The sequence below is a fragment of the Typopeltis vanoorti genome, chromosome 17, assembly GCF_054136105.1.
Source record: "Typopeltis vanoorti isolate ZY-2024b chromosome 17, IOZ_Tvanoo_1.0, whole genome shotgun sequence".
In the NCBI taxonomy this organism is placed as follows: Eukaryota; Metazoa; Arthropoda; class Arachnida; order Uropygi; family Thelyphonidae; genus Typopeltis; species Typopeltis vanoorti.
Genome location: NC_143565.1, coordinates 114169703 through 114187616, shown reverse-complemented (window position 1 = coordinate 114187616; position 17914 = coordinate 114169703). Strand labels below are relative to the sequence as shown.

At 36.7% G+C, this 17914-nt stretch overlaps 1 protein-coding gene across 2 annotated transcripts in view; it reads left to right on the top strand.

The window, feature by feature from the left end:
- Msh6 (DNA mismatch repair protein Msh6) overlaps positions 1 to 17914 on the top strand; it is a 429489-nt gene that overhangs the window by 72012 nt on the left and 339563 nt on the right. For both annotated transcript variants that reach the window (XM_090406801.1, XM_090406800.1), the window contains exons 4-5: positions 5306 to 5370; positions 10403 to 10585. In XM_090406801.1, the coding sequence (XP_090262927.1) occupies positions 5306 to 5370; positions 10403 to 10585 (248 nt within the window). The remainder of the gene's footprint in view (positions 1 to 5305; positions 5371 to 10402; positions 10586 to 17914) is intronic.

The following is a 17914-nucleotide window of genomic DNA, read 5'->3' as shown; positions in this document are numbered from 1 at the left end:
ATGGGATAGTTAATATAAGGCATCAAAGTAGGGATGGGACTAATGGGCTTCTGCAATTCATGTACAATAATGCCAGGAGTATTAGGAACAAGAAGGAAGAGTTTTTGGCCTTGGTTGGCACTTTCAGGCCACAGGTTGTTGGTATTAATGAAACATGGCTGACAGAAGATGATAAAGCTAGTGGGATTGAATGCGACAGGTATAGCGTGTTCAGGAGTGATAGGGAGAATAAAAAAAGGGGGGGGGTTATTGATGATAGCTGATGATTTGCAGCCAAGGAGTATAGAAGTTGAACTGCAAGATAGAGAAAAGAGCACATTTGAGGCTATTTGGTGTGAGATAGAGTCTAGCAGAACAAAATATACAATTGGGTGCTGCTATAGACCAGGTGATGGAATAGATGGTGGGGATAGTATGCATAGGCAAATAGAAGAAATGAGTGGAAGGAGGGTAATTATTAATGGTGATTTCAATTATGGTAACATTGACTGGAAGGAGGAGAGGGCACATGGGAGGAAGGAATTGGATTTTATGCGGTTATTATGGGACAACTATCTGCGATAGCATGTAGTGTAAAATACTAGGGGGCAGAGAGCGCTTGACTTAGTAATTGCATCTGGGAATGTGGCCGTAACGAACATGACCATGTTGCCACCAATTGATGAGAGTGATCATAAGGTCATGACTTGGGGGGATGGCCAAAGGAGTGGAATTTACAATTAAGACAGAGTACATGTGGAATTACCAGGCTGGTAAGTATGACAAGCTTAGGAGTGTGTTTGGCTCAGTGCCATGGCATGTAAGACTGCCAGGGCTGGTTGTTGATAATGCATGGGAGGTGGTTAAGAAGTGTTTGCAGGAGGCAATGGTTGACTGTATACCAAGAGTCCGAATAATAAATCAAGTAGGGGTTAAATGGATGAATAACACTATTAAGCTTGAGCTGCAAAAAAAGAAACAATTGTGGAGGGAATTTAAGGAGAAAGGTGACCAGCAGGTGCAGGAACAGTATAAAGCTCAGGCCAGGAAGGTAACAAGGGTGGTAAGAAAAGCAAAAGCAGATTACGAAAGATGGCCATGCAGGCTAAAGAGAATCCCAAACAGTTTTTTCAATATGTTGCAAGTAAAAGGAAAAATGTTCATGGTAGAATGCTTTTAAAAAATGATGAGGGTAGGAAGGTAACCGAATCAGTCGATATAGTGGAATTACTGAGCGAGCACTTTGCAAGAGTATATCATCCAATTAGTGACATTGCAGAAATTGGAGAACCAACAGCTTATACTGGAATTGTGATGAATGAAGTAGAGGTAAATAGTCTATTACAGAACCTCAATGTTAATACATCTGTGGGATTGTGTGGGACGTGAAGCAGCTAAAGAATTGTCAGTGCCCTTGACCATTTTGTTTAATTTGAGCTTCGGGTCTGGGTCAGTCCCAAGGGGGTGGAAAGAGGGGAAAATAGTTCCGCTGCATAAAGGTGGTTTCAAGGCTGCTGTTGAAAATTACTGGCCAATCAGCATAACAGGAATCGTTATCAAGGTCTTGGAGAAAATAGTCAAGAGGAAAATACAAGATTGGATAGATGAAAATGGGATACTGTATCGGGGACAGCATGGTTTTGTGAAGGGGTAGGTCATGCCTCACTAACTTGCTCACGTATTATAACACAGTGACGGCTGAACTGGATAAGGGTAATGGGTTTATAGTGATTCTACTAGACCTTGCTAAGGCCTTTGACAAGATACCACATGGAATTCTAATCAGTGAAATGCAGCATATGGGGATGGATATAGGATTGGTGAGATGGATAGGAGGGTGGTTGACAGAGAGATATCAGAGAGTGGTTTATTCAGGAGTTGAATCCACAAGACAGCCTGTGACTAGTGGTGTGCCACAAGGATCTGTTCTTGGATCACTGCTGTTTAATTTGTTCATTAATGATATAGGTAAGGATCTGAGAGGAACAGTTCATTTGTTTGCGGATGATGCAAAGTTGGGTAGGGCAATAGTGAATGCAGATGATGTCAAAATTTTGCAGGATGATTTGGATAGATTGGAGGTCTGGGCTAAGGAAAATGGATGTCAATTTAATGTGGCAAAATGTAAGGTTATACATTTTGGGGTGAAAAGATTAGCAGCAGTTTACTACATTGGTGGAACTGTACTCCAGGAAATTGATGAGGCACGTGATTTAGGAGTGTTGGTGGATAAGGAGTTGAAGTTTAGGGGGCACATTGTAAAGTGGCCAAATCAGCTCATCAAATCACTTGGTTGCTGAAGAATACGTTGACAAGCAGGTTATTGTTCCTCTGTATCAAGCCTTGATATGACCCAATCTCAACTACTGTGCTCAGATTTGGTCACCTAGGTTTCTTCTTGATGGGGAGGAGGTTGAGAGGATACAGAGGTGAGTGACCAAGATGATAGCAGGTCTGTGGAATGAGCCTTATGAGAACAGGTTGAGGATTTGTGGGTTGCAAAAATTGGTTGATAGGCGGAAGAGGGGAGATATGATTGAGACATTCAAATTACTGAAGGGGGTTCTATAAAATTAATTCAGAAGATATTTTTGAGAACAGGGCTGGTTGTGGGAGGACTAGGGGACATCCATGGAAGCTGGGCAAAAGTGTGGTTAGTAAGGGTGTTAGAGCTGGGTTCTTTACTTTTAGAGTGGGGAATGAGTGGAATGGGCTGCCAGAATCTGTGGTGGATGCTGTGACAGTGAATGAGTTTAAGGCGAGGTATGATAGATACTGTATGAATGTCATATAGTTGTGATGAACATGATTTGGGGCCTCCCTCAATGAGTCTAAGGACTCCCTGGAGTTGCCCGTAATAATAATAATTGTGGACTTCCATGTATAGAGAATGTAATGGTTGGTGAAACAATTATACTATTTTTCTCTGTGTGGACAGTTATTCCTTTTCTGAGGTCACCAATATCTTGAGGATGTCTCCATGTTAAACTAAAAACAGCCGGCCTGGATGGCTGAGTGGTCAGCGTATCCGCTCTCCAGCCAAAAGGCTGCAGGTTCGAATCCTGCTGTGGGCATGGATGTTTGTGATTGTCTGTGAAAGCACTAGTGATGGTAGCCGGCGGTAGATGCCGTTGGTGTTAGATGATGAAGGTTGGTGCAGTAGTGAGACAATGAGTTGTAGAGTTGATGTCCTCCCTCGATGAGTCTTTGGACTCCTTGGAGGTGTGATATAATAATAATAATTGCTTATATCAATAAAGAAATGTAGTTGAGAAAGTAAAGATATGCAGCATTATACTGTAAATTGACTTTAACTATAAATCACAAAAACATATTCTGAGATAATTGCTTATATCAGCTTATATCCATAAATACTTGTGCTCATTATTGTTGTACAGTCACCTCCATGGAGTCCAGACTCATCGTTGGAGACCCAATTTATCCATACAGTCTAACTTACCTCTCCTTGAACTGTTTCTCACACCTCTATTAACCACACCTTTATTCAACTTCCAGTTCTGGTACTTCTAGCCAAGTGCTGAAACATAATCAATCCTATAAAACCCTTTAAGCAACTTAAATGTTTCTATCATATCCCCCTCTTTTTCTCCTATCAACCAATTTCTGCAATTCACACACCCTCAATCTAAACATTCCCCACATCAGTCACCATCTTGGTCATTCACCTCTAAATCTCTTTCACTGCTTCCTCATCCCAAAGAATCCCAGGAGACCAGACTTGAGCACAGTAATTCAGATGTGAACATATCAAGGCTTTTATAAAGAGGAATAACAACTTTCTTATCTCTACTTGTTAATGTGTTCTTCAATAGCCAAGAAATCTTATGGGTTACCTTAGCAATATGTCCTCTAAATTTTGACTCTCTCTCTCTCTCTCTACCACCACCATTACCACCTCTAAATCTCCAGTTTCATCTGTTTCCTGGAGTACAGTGCTATCAATGTGATACACAGCTTGTAACTTATTTATCCCCAAATGTATAACTTTACATTTCTCCACATTAAACTGACACCCATTATCTTTTGTCCATACTGACAACCTATTGAAATCTTTCTGCAAGCTCTCCATATTGCCTTGATTAACTATTATTCTACCTAATTTTACATCATAGGCAAACAACTGAATGTTTCCTTTCAGATTATTTCCTATATAATTTATGTACAAAATTAATTAGTGGTCCTAGCATGGAACCCTTCAGCACACACACTGGTCACCTGCTTTCTTCTGGATTCTGTTCCTCCATATACCACTTTTTGATATCTGTCTAGCAGCCACCCTCTTATCCATATAACCAGTGTCACCTCCATCACCATTTGTTCTAATTTGCATAACAGAGTTCCATGTGGTATTCTACCATTTTTTTTTGAAAAATCCAGCAGAATCATCGCGTAGCCATTTCATTTATCCATCTTAGCTGTCCCTTTATTATAAAAAGTTAGTAAATTACTAAGGCGTGACCTACCCTTCACAAAGCCATGTTGCCCCTCATACAGTATCCACTCTCCAGCCAAAAGGCTGTGGGTTCGAATCCTGCCGTGGACATGGATTTGTGATTGTCTGTGAAAACTAGTGGTGGTGGCCAGCAGTAGATGGTGCTGGTGTAGATGATGAAGGTAGTTGCGGTTAGTGGAGTGGTGGAGACGGAGAGTTGTAGAGTAGGTGCCCTCCCTGGAGGTGTTATGTAATAATAATAATAATATGTTTATCTACCCATTCTTGAATTTTTCTTTTTGACCCATTTTTCCAGTACACTGCAGCTGAGATACTGATTGGTCTATAATTTGCTACTGCAGTCTTAGAACCTCCCTTGCATAATTGCATAAGGGAGGTTCTAAGACTGCCCTCTTTCCACTCCCTTGGAATTCTCCCAAAGCTAAGACTTAAAGAGCCTAGTCAGAGGAATTGCCAGTTCCTTTGCATATTTTTGCAAAACCCAAGCTGATATCTGATGTAATCCATAGCTGTATTTACATTGAGATTCTGCAATATCCTGAGAACCTCAAATTCATCCATCTCTATTCCCACATTACTGTCTGTCACATAGGTTAAAGCAGTAACCTTTGCTGAGTGACCACTTTGCAAGAGTGATATACTCTTGCAAAGTGGTCACTCAGTAAAGCAATTATTATCTCTCCTTCTGTCACCTTGACCCTCATCACTCATTAAGGTTACTCTTCCATAGTCATTCTTCCTCTTACTAGCCACAATGAAAGAACTCTGGAAATTCCTTTGGCCTGCTTGGCTAGATTCTTCTCGTAATCTGATTTTGCCTTTTTTGTGATTATAAGCTGATTTTTCTTGCAGAAGAGAGTGAAGAAGATAAAATCCTGGAAGAAAAGGAAACACCAAAATTGTCTGGAAAAAGAAAAGTGAGTTGTTTTTTTTTATGCATTTCTTTTTAATTTCATTAAAATTAATCAATTGACATATTTTTGGGTTGGTGTTCACTATAACTATTTAAGCACATGGTTAGAAAACTTAAATTTTATCAAGAATATATAAAATCATTTGAACAATGTGGAAGAATGTGCTTCCAAACGGCTCGTGTATTGCTAGCAGTAATTTCATTCAGCTTTGTGAATTTATAACCAGACTGAGATTTCTGTGATTTGGCCAGAAAAGTCTTGGAAGCATTTGATTCCAAAAAAGGCTGGTTTCAACAACATTAAATATTTACAAATATTTGCACTTGTAGCTTTGCCCATAATTCGAAAATTATGTAGGCTATTTCTCTTTTTGAAATGCTCAAACCATCCAGCATTAGCATGGAATGCTTCTTCTTTTTCATCATTGATAGCCCTTTTTTTCAAGGTTGCAGAGACTTGATGCTTTTGATTTAATAAGGTCAGTGCTTAGCGGGATACGTTTTTGGTTACAGTCTTTGATCCATGTAGAAAGACATCTCTCTAATTCAATCATTATAATACTTGGATTTCGAGTGTATGCATGCAATACACTCGAAATTAAATGAAAATGAAATGCAATACATGATGAAATTGAAGCAGCCTTACTTTTCTCTTTGTATTCAGCAGCTTTGCTTAAAATTCCTCTTATACACCTGGTCGTCGACTTATGACCTTCCGCACTTACAACCACAAAAAATAAAAATAAATTAATTAATAATAAATTGGGCAGCTGCGCGTACGATAACTATGGGATACGATAACTCTCTCTCTCACATACACTCAGCCGCTTTCAAGCATCTGTTGCATGTGGTGTATTAATTAAAATTCTACTGAAATACTACCCATAAAGTGTCTAGTAAAAGGAAAATGCCTTCATCTACAGATACGCCAGCTAAGAAGTCGGAAAATGCCTGAATACGATATCGTATTCACTTAAAAATGAATACGATAGCACGTGACTTGAAGTTATCACATTCCACGGTATCGACGATACTTAAGGACAAAGAAAGAATTTGGGAAGCTGTGAAAGGTTCCGCACCTATGAAGTCTACTTTAACCAAACAACGACAGGGACCCATCCATGAAATGGAGAAATTGTTGTTTATGTGGATGGAAAATTTAATACAGAAAAATTCACTCATGAGCCTTTGCACAGTGCAAGCAAAGGCTAGAAGTCTGTTTCAGAGTTTAAAATCACGTGCCGGAAATGATTACGCAGAAGATTTTCAGGCTAGTACTGAATGATTTAAGCATTTTAATAAAAGATTTGCTTTGCATAATGTAAAGAAGAAAAAAAAACGTGTGTCACAGGAGAAGTGAAGATGAAGCCCAAAAATTCGTTGATAGTTTCGACTCTTTAATCAAAGAAGAATCTACCGGAACAAATATTTAACATAGTTGAAACTGGCTTGCAATGAAAATGCATGCCTAATCTTACATTAATACACCAAGAAGCAAAAAGGATGTCAGGATTCAAAGCTTTTAAGAATTGGTTGATTTTGTTGCTTGGTGGGAATGCCACGGGTTTTAAGCTGAAGCCTTTTCTCATTTATCGTTCAGAAAACCCTCATGCATTTAAGCACAAGAACAAGCACACACACTGCCTGTTTACTACCGTTCAAACCTTAAAGCTTGGATGACTCAAGCACTATTCGAAGACTGGTTCATGAACTGCTTTATTCCCCAGGCTCTTGAATATTGTGCGGAGAGAGGTATCCCTTTCAAGATTTTATTGATTATGGACAATGCCCCTGGCCACCCTTCTCATCTGGACGACCTTCAACATGATGTTAGAGTGGTTTTATGCCACCTAATACAACCGCTCTCATTTAACCCATGGATCAGGGTGCTATTTTGGCATTCAAGGCTCACTACCTTAGAACGACATTCGCACAAGCCATCAAAGCGATAGATTCTGATGCTGATTTATCTTTGCGAGACTTTTGGAAGCAGTACAACATTCTTCAGTGTATCAAGAATATTTTGACCGCATGGGAATGTGTAGCAAAGAATTGTATGTCGGGAATTTGGAAAAAGTGTCTAAAATGTTACGCGAATACATTTGAAGCATTTGAAAAAGGAGAGGAACTGGACGTGATTACAGAAAAAATAGTTAAACTTGCAAAAAATCTTAAATTAGAATGTGAAATAGAAGATGTAGAGGAGTTGCTAGATTGTGAAATAAAAAAACTTTCGGATGAAGAATTGATTGAATTGGAAGCACAGAGAGTGTCAGAAGAAAAAGCGAGAGAGAAAGAAGAGGAACCAGAAAAGAAATTCACTGCAAAGAGTTTATCAGATTCTTTTTCGCAACTGAATAAATCTCTCACCAGTTTCAAAGCAATGGACCGTAATGTCTAATGATTCACAAAGGTTGAACGTATCATTCAAGATGCTGTGCGTTGTTATCATGAGATATATGAAGAAAAAAAGAAACAAACTGTTCAAACAAAGCTCAGCATATTCCTCATCAAGAGAACATCTCCTACCTCAACCCAAGAACATGACCCTGACAATCCACAACCCAGCATAAGCAAAGATTAAAAATTGATTTTGTAAATTTCATTTGTATTAATTTTTACATTAATTTTAGATTCTATTTTTGTGTTTACAGTACAGTATGTACAGTATTATTTTTCACATTATGTACAATATACATAATTATAAATTTAAAAGATTATAAAAATAAATTATAAAGATGATAAAAAGATTAGAAAGGTTAAAGAATACTGTTAATAAATATATGGCTGACATACGACCAGATCGACTTACGACCTGTCAGCCAGAATGGAAGTCGGTCATAAGTCGACAACCAAGTGTAGTTGATTCACCCATTTTTTGTGTTCTTCTCCTATCTTTGCTGTGGACTTGTCTTGTTCATTTTTCTTTATTATTTCAAGTTTTTCTTCCAATGAGATTATTTTTCAAATCATTTTCACACTTCAACTTTTTTGCTCACTAATTCTTTTGCCCATGATGAAAGGTTGGGAAAATACTTTAAAATAAAAAAGTAAGGAAAACAATTGCAAAGGAGGCATGAGATATGATCATCAAAATGCTATGTAATTAGCAGACAATAAATTTTGGCAGTAAATTTGCAGCATATTGTACATGGAAATATGTAGTGTAGTACAGTACTGTATGCCATTAAAAAAATAACTTTGTAAAATGCTTAAATTGGTATTTTATTATTTTATCCTGGTGAGTGATTTTGTAAAATAGTTAGCCATAAAAAATGTATAGTTAGAAAATTTATAAAATCAGTAACATTTATTTTTAAGATGTATATAGGTGCACTAATCGAAAACACACTAATCGGAGGTTCATTAATCGAGGGATTGATGTATCCTTATCATTGTGTGGTGCGGATGAATTTTCCTTGTTTTGTTTTATCATGCACTTGTTTGATCAAAGCATGATTATAGGTCCCAAGTTTACTCTTCTTCAAGGGAAAGCATATTCCAATGGTTGGATCCTATCCATCATCAAGGTGTACAATAGCTTCCATTGCTCATTCAAGGTCTTTATGTCAGAACAAACGAATCTGCTCTGGTGCTTCAACAGAAACAGATCTGTTAACCATGCCCTACAAATAGTCTCTTTCAAAGCATCCTAGTTTTGAAAACATGGACTAGTTTTTTTTCTCTAGATTGGGAAGTTCAATGTTATGCAAATTATTGTCATGATTGTTGACAACATTACTACTGTTTACAGCAAGAGTAAAACAACAACAATAATAATAATAACAGTATATTTTTAGTGGCTAATACTGGCATATTTTTCACTTGAATTCAATACTATGCTAAAAATACATATAGAAAGGCTTATGTGTCATTATTCATAATAATGCTTTACATTATAAACAACACCAGGAGAGGAAAAAAATACAGTATATTAACTCATTAACATTTTACTGGTTTTCTAACCAGCATCAATAGAGCACAATTATAACTATGATAAATACACAGCACTAAACTATAATTGAGGAAAGCAATTTAAACTGACAACAGAACTAATATCCTTATATGGCACCTTCTATGGGTTGGATAACCATTAAGTTAATTTAGAGAAGTAAGGCTATCAGGTCTTAAAATGATAGTCTCCCTGATCTAATAGCATGAATTCATACTATATGTTTAATGAGATGATTTCATGGAACATTTTGTATAATGCCGGCCTGGTTGGCTGAGTGGTTAGCATATCTGCTATCCAGCCAAAAGGCTGTGGGTTCGAATCTTGCCATGGGTATGGATGTTTGTGATTGTCTGTGAAAATACTAGTGGTGGTGGGTGGTAAATGGCATTGAAGATGATGGTAGTTGCAGTTCGTTGTAGTTGGTGGATTGAATGGTGGAGACAGAGTTGTAGAGTAGGTGCCCTTACTCAATGAGTCTTTGGACTCCCTGGAAGTGTCGCATAATAACAACAACAAGATATATCTCCTTGTATAGTTCAACAGCTTATCCAAGAAACCTTCTTCTACTGGTATTGACAGTCGTAAACAAATAGCAATCTTCAGAGTGGTGACAATTAACTGAAACACTGGTACTTGTTTTGTTGACTGTTAACATATTTGCTCTGTAGCTAGCCATCTTTCCCTTATCCTGAGTCTGAAGCATAAAACTTGGAATGGTTCATATAGAATACAGCACATAGCATTCCTTATTGAATTTTATGAGCAAAATGCTCAAAATAGTGCCAAAAAAAAAAAAAAACACTAAGCGAATATGTATAATGATATAGCATATGAATTGATTAATCAAGTATTGCTGACTTGATTAATCAATTCATATGCTATATCATTATACATATTCGCTCTGTAGCTAGCCAATTTTTTTAATACTGGAATCCCAGATGTGCTTTTTTTTTGGCCACTGTTTTATTCTTACACCATAAACATGTTTATGCTATAATACTCCAAAGAAATATATCTAAACCTTGCATCAGTGATTGGAGGATTAACCAGAATTAGTTAATGATTTGTACATTTTTATTAGGGTTTTGCAGTTAATGGCCTCTCAAGAAAGAAACCACGTATTTCACTTTTTGATGAAGATTCAGATGATGATGTTGATTTTAAACCAGAACAAGAGAAATGTAGTGATTCTGAGTCTGTTAGTAGTGGAGTTACAGAACATAGCATGTCTGAGCCTGAAGAGGAAGAAAGTTCTCCTTTAAAGGTAATTGCATTTTTATTGTTAAATTTTTCATATATATCAACACTTTTTTCATTATTCTTTGTTTATATGATGATCACTTATTTAAGACCGAAGTAGTACTTATAATTCAAGTTGTAATGAATATTTTGTGACTTTTCTGTATGCATTTAGTAATCAACCTTATTTTTGCTTGTGTTTCTTATGCTGCCTATAGATGAGAATTATTGGTACTGAATTATGTACTGTCGTAGAAAACTACAGCTAATTCACTATAGCTTTTAGGATAATTGAGAATCAGAAAGTTTTGCAAAAATAACATATTTATAAGGAGTTCCACCATGGTTAATAGAGAAAAGTTAAAAAACCAGTTAAAAAAGATTTTTCATGTGCTCTCATAATAGTCAGTTCATACAGTCTTTGCATTTAATGTTTATTCTTGTACTTAATTTTCCTGGAATTGCCTCATCTATTAAAAAAAATAATAATAAATTATCTTTCAGAACTGAATTTTACGAGTCTTTTTGTTATTTTTGTATGTTTCCCACCCCGCTTACTTATATCTGAGGATTATTTCTACTGAAGTATGTAACTACAGGCAGCCCTCACTACAGCAAATCGAACCATAGGAACAGTTTGTTATAAACTCTAATTATCTGGATTGCTTGTTTTAAGAGAGACTCTATTATCATAACATTGTGCCAATGGGACTTATTAGGGTGGTTAGCATATCCACTCTCCATCCAAAAGGCTGCCGGTTCGAATCCCACTGTAGGCATGGATGTTTGTGATTGTTTGTGGAAATACCAGTGGTAGTATTTGGCGGTAGATGGCATTGGTGTAGTTTCAGTCAGTTGGTGAAGACAGAGTTGTAGAGCAGGTGCCCTCTCTCGATGAGTCTATGGACTCCCTGAAGGTGTCAAATAATAATAATATTATAATCATAAATCAGATTTTAGTATGTAGTTATTTATTTGGTTTTGAGATTCCCAGTATGCTAAAGGATTCTGTGTCAGAGTCAAAGACATTGCAGCATTTGAAAAAAAGTCTGCTAAGAACTTTTTCACTGAACCTTCTCCCAGTTTCATACAGAGGCAACAGAATTTTTCATTGTACAAAATGGGAAAAACTAGCTGAAAGAACATAGAATTAACAGTCATAAATTATTAATCTCATAGTCTTAGTTGCTTCATCTGAAATCTCAAACTAATAGCTTATAAGTTTAAATTAACCTGTGGACATGAATGTTTGTGCATGCCTTTTGGTCATTTCATCATCTTCACCATAAGTGTTAGAGTGAATGGTGGTGTGTTATGGCCAGGTTTCTATTACACCATGAATTAGGTTTCTATGATGCCAGTTAATGGCATCAAAGAAACCTAATCCATGCTGTATTAGATGACTTATTATTAATACATCATCTAATACACGTGCTGCTGGAGTACCACCATATGGCTGGTTACAAAATAAGATGAGATTACTGTTGAAACTAAAATATAAAATACAATAAAAATGACAACATTAAGTAAATAATTTGAAATGACATGATATTTAAGGGGAGAAAAACCTTAAGGAAGTTTAAACATCTTGGATACTTAGGAACTCATTCCTAAGAACCCTGAACCTGTATGGCAAGTCCCAATTCCATATATTGTGAGCATCTCAGCAGCAGTTGCAAAGATCCTGAAGAGAGTATCAATTTAGCCCATACATTCTTCCCCATCAACAAAATTTCCTCTTGATTACCATAATCCATAAAAGATGCACGGGTCCCTCTATCTCTCCCTGGTATTTACCAGGTTCAGTGTGATTGCCTGTGCTTGTACTTAGAACAAACAGAATGTTCATGCAAAAAAAAAAACTACAGATACACCAGTTTTATATTTTATATCTAGTAAACCTGAAAAGTCTGTTTTGGAACAGCACAGAGTGGACACTAATTATAATATACACTGGTTCATCATCATCAAGAACCATGGGCCCAGTGCCTGTTGGTGTCTGATGCCTCCTTCACTATCTTCCACCTTTCTTTGTCCAGTGCACAGTGTCGCAGTTTCTGTACACCCATTCCACACCAATCCTTTATGTCATCTATCTATTCTCTGTATGATCTACCTCTTCTGTTTACACCATCCATAATATCAAACATGAATGTTTGATATTATGGATGGTGTAAACATCCATAATATCAAACATGAATGTCTTTATCTTCCAGTCCTCACTCATTCTGCAGATGTGTCCAAATAATTGCAGCTTCCGTTTCATAATCTTCTACATTAGATTCTTCTTTGGTTGTATCTATGCATTAAGGGGAGGGCCACTACCCAGACTAGTTTCGACCTTTATTGAGGTCTCTTCAGTGGGAGCCAGGCCCAAGTGGAGATACTGGGCAGAAGCATTTGCAAGGTCATCTCTACCTGTAGGAGTTACCAAATGGTGTGCTGCCTTTTTATTAAATTACTCTGAATTTAGAGAAAGACGCTGAAAGTTTATTTTTCACTTGGTTAGAGTATAATAAATTTAGTTTAATCCTTTATCCAAGTGTGAGCAAACAAAGTTTGTGCCTGAAAGTATCTTCAGGACTGGGGTAAGGTGGTACAACACCGGGCAACTCGTTGCAAAGGTGGAGCACTGAAGAGACCTTAATAAAGGTCGAAACTAGTCTGGGTGGTGGCCCTTCCCTTAATGCATAACATTATACATATCTGCAAGGAGATGTGTTTTGCATTATGGGAGATACTGAGATAGGAGTGATGTTAACTTGCTCCACCTTTGCAACGAGTTGCCTGGTGTTGTACCACCTTACCCCAGTCCTGAAGATACTTTCAGGTGCAAACTTTATTTGCTCACACTTGGATAAAGTATTAAACTAAATTTATTATAGTCTAACCAAGTGAAAAATAAACTTTCAACATCTTTCTCTAAATCCAGAGTAATTTAATAAAAAGGTGACGCACCATTTGGCAACTCCTATCGGTAGAGATGACTTGCTAATGCTTCTGCCTGGTATCTCCACTTGTCTCCACTTGGGCCTGGCTCTCACTGAAGAGACCTCAATAAAGGTCGAATCTAGTCTGGGTGGTGGCCAATCCCTTAATGCATAACATTATACATATCCACAAGGAGATGTGTTTTGCATTATGGGAGAAACTGAGATAGGAGTGATGTTAGCTTGCTCACACTTGGATAAAGGATTAAACTGAATTTATCATAAATACATAAATCAGAATTACTTTATCCATTGCCAAGATTTGGGTGAGTCTCATCCTCATACATAACAATAGCTTTTTTTTTTTTTTTTTTTTTTCAAATGTCATCATTCAAAATTATTTTTTTAATGTTGTCCTTTTATTATATTTCAAAATTAATTTATTTTAATCTCAGTTTCAACTGTAATCTCATCTTATTTTGTTACTCTCTGCATGGTGGCACTCCACGACTGAATGAATGAACTTTGTAAAAAAGGAATACCATTCCTTTGTTTTAGCTTCACCTTGTGATCATGCTGATACGCTGATATTAGTGCAAATGTTTGCACTAATATCAGCGCATTATTATTATTATAGTCTTTATTCTTGTACGTGTTTCTAATAATAGTTTTTTCCAGGTTGTTAATGCAGCCATAAGCTTCAAGTATTCTCTGCAAGAAATTTGACTGAATCCTTCAAAGAGTTTTGCTAAAAAGCCTCACTAGTGTGACATCTGATGTAATGAATTCCATATTTTTCAGTCACATTAAGTTTTGCATTAAATGCCATGCAAAGTGTTGGACTTGTGTGTTAAGGTAATCCGAACTGAATATGAAATTTTTTCAATTCACTTAAAACCTTCATTAAGCTGAGAGGGGATTGCACACTGAGTAATGAAAAACAATTCTGATCTGTTGATTGAATATACTGTGGAGATACTATACACTCAGCCAGCCAGGCTTGCAATTAGTCACGTAGGTCTTCATTCACTTGAAAAAAAAAAATTAATTTCTTGTTGATCTGAATTCCACTTAGTATGCTCCTTTGTTCATTCCAAATATACAGATGCATGTTTTTTTTATCAAATTGGTTTTTTGTGGTATGAAATGTTTTGGAGTTTCCATTCACTAACTAAGCATAACACTAGTACTCCTTCCAACTCCTGACTAACATTCTGCTGGTATTTTATTTGATGGATCATTACAATTCTGTAGTAGTGATGTTTGCTCAGGTTTTGCTGATTTGGTTGACCGAGCAGTTAGTGTTTTTGTTGTCTGCCCAACAAGGTCTATATTCGAATCTCATTGCATAGGAATGTTTACAAAAGTCTTAAGGTGGTAGATGCTTTATGACCACCTATGCCTTATTGCAGATTGATGGTCTCATAACAGGATTTACAGATTACCCTAATAATGGTGTCAGATAAAGAGATGCTAGGTGGCAGTTGCACGTTTCAGTAAATTTAGTAGATTTGAGGAATTATTGATGCTAGTTCTTATGAAAAAAGTTCCATGGAAATTATAAAAATCAAGTGGATATTAAATCCAGCATTATTTCAAAGCCAAATACAGAAACTATAAAAGTTTCGTATGAAATTTGACCAGAAAGCTAACACGAATACACTCGCTGGCATTTACAAGTTGCCCTAGCCAGACCTTATAGGAAACATGATCGCTATGCCCAAATGTCCATATATTAAGGTCCGGCTAGGGTAACTCGTAAATGCCAGTGAGCTTATTCCCGTTAGTTCTCTCTGGTCAAATTTCATACGAAACTTTTATAGTTTCTGTATTCGGCTTTGAAATAATATCGGATTTAATATTCCACTTGATTTTTATAATTTGTGCATCGCTAAATTGAAGCCTTTTGACTCTTTATTATATAAAAGTATATACTTTTACGCATCAAACCGAGATTCGCTTACTGAAAATACAACTCTCAAACGTTGTATTTGAGTTTTTGCTCTCTTAAGGTTTCTGCCTGGTCTCTGATGAAAACTAACCAGTTGGAAACAGCTGTCAGGCCAGTGAAACCTTATCAAAATCGACCAGTAGGAGGCGAATATATGGACGCTTGGGCATAGCGATCATGTCTCCTATAAGGTCCGTCTAGGGTAACTCTTAAATGCCGGCGAGTGTGTTCCCATTAGCTCTGGTCAAATTTCATACGAAACTTTATATCTTCTGTATTCGGTTTTGAAATAATGCTGGATTTAATTTGGAGACTATTGAAAAAGCTTAGAAATGAAGGAAAACATATACTGTAAAAGGAATCAGAGATGATAAAGGTGACATGAAACTGAAGATAAAGATATTCTATATATCTGGAATAATTACTTTCAAACACTGCTAAATGAAACTAGCAATGTCAACATGGTGGTAAAGAACTTCATACACTAATGCAGTCAAGAATGCATGTCCATACTTGAAGTACAAAAAAAAAAATCTAAAACATGAAATGTGGAAAGGCAGCTTTAGTAAATCAAATTTGGCCAGAAATGCTCAAATATGGAGGTATAAAGGTTTTATAGGCTGCATTGCATAATTCAGAAGGCCTGGTCAGAGGGTCGAATTCTGGATGATTGGGGTACAGTTCTTATAGTACACATCTATAAAAAAAGGAAATCAAACAGTGTAAGAATTACTGAGGCATTTCCCTGCTGAGTGTTCCTGGTAAGATTTATGCAAGTATACTTAAGAAACAATTGAGAAGGATTGTGTAAGAAAAGCTTGGTGAAGAACATGCTGGATTCAGGCCAAATAGAGGCTGTTAGGATCAGATTTTCACTTTATGACAAATAGTTGAGAAATCATGGGAATATGACAAAGTTCTGTATTTTGTTTGTATTGTATTCTCTATTAAGTTTTGTAGCTCTGGAAAAGGCATATGACAAGGTGTCAAGAGATTATTCTAATCACTACAGTTATATATCGTGTCAATTGGGCATTATATCAAGCAATACAGTCTTTGAGTTGTAAGTCAGCAGTTCGAGTTGAAGTAAAGGAAGATGGTTTAATGTTAAAACTGGTATTTTAACATTAATCTATATGGATCACATTAGGAAGGAAAGTGATATTAAACCTGATTGGATGTGTTAATGTCATCCAATCAGGTTTAATACCACTTTGCTTCATAATGTCATCCATAATGTTAACACATCTAAGCAAAATTGGATGTGTTAATATTAGCTCTTTGCGTTATACAGATGATGTTATACTTCTAAATAAATCCGACAAGATTCCTTTACTAAATTCAATAACTGTTGTAATAGATATGGTATGAAAGTCAGCAATAACAAGACAAAGACAATGAAAATAGGCAGAACCATTGAAAATATCAGGGTGCTTAAAAGTCAAAGCTATATAACTGAGAGGAGACCTCCACATAGCCTTCAAAGGAATGCGGAGAACCGGCCAGGGCTTCTGACCTAATGTCCAATCCTCACCTTCTCTTGGTGCATCCTGTTAGGTATCTATCTATCTGGATACGGAACGGACGAGGATGGGCTGGAAATTTGGGATTTAGCCGACCAAATTGTATTCTTATTGGCTTAAACCAAAATTTCAAATGATGGTACAACATGACAGAATTTCATGCAGGCTGCGGTGTTGCTGGGTTAAACAAGGCCCCTGTTGTTTTCACCAGGGAACCAGGACAAACAACAGAAAGTCTGCTGCTGGAACAAATCATAAAACTTATCCCAACTCAGCATCACCAGAGTTCAAGATCACTACTATCAACATAAGAAGCATGAAGAAATGGAGCTAGCTGAGCAATTGGATAAGTACCAGATCGACACAAAGGGATGACTGAAAAAAAAAAAAAAAAGACAAAAACTGGTCAGATCTTCTGAACAATAAATGCAAAATGTTATATTCAGGTAATGACAATCAAGGAAAAGAAGGAGTAGCCATAGTATTTAACACTAAATATGAGGCTAATCTTCTTCAATGGCAGACAGTCTCAAGTAGAGTGATGTGGAAAATATCAGAATGGTGGAACTGGACAATGAGAGTTATTTGTGCCTATGGTCCCACAGAAGGTTCTACTAAGGTAGAAGTGGAGGAATTTTTTGAAGCTTTAGAGAAAACAACTGACACAATGAAAACAGAAAAGTTGCGGATTTAAATATCAGAGTAGGAAATGATTATCAGACATACAAAAATATTTTGGGAAAATTTGGAGAAAAGAGCAAAGCTAATAATAATCGCAAATACCTGTTGGATTTCCACTCAGGACATGGACTGGTTACTACTAACACAATGTTTCAACATAAAAATGTGCACAAATTCACATGGAGAGAAGCAAGGAATAAGAAAAGTCTCATTGACTATGTTATTGTTGATAGCAATGTTCTCGTTGGTGCAGGACACCAGAGTGTACA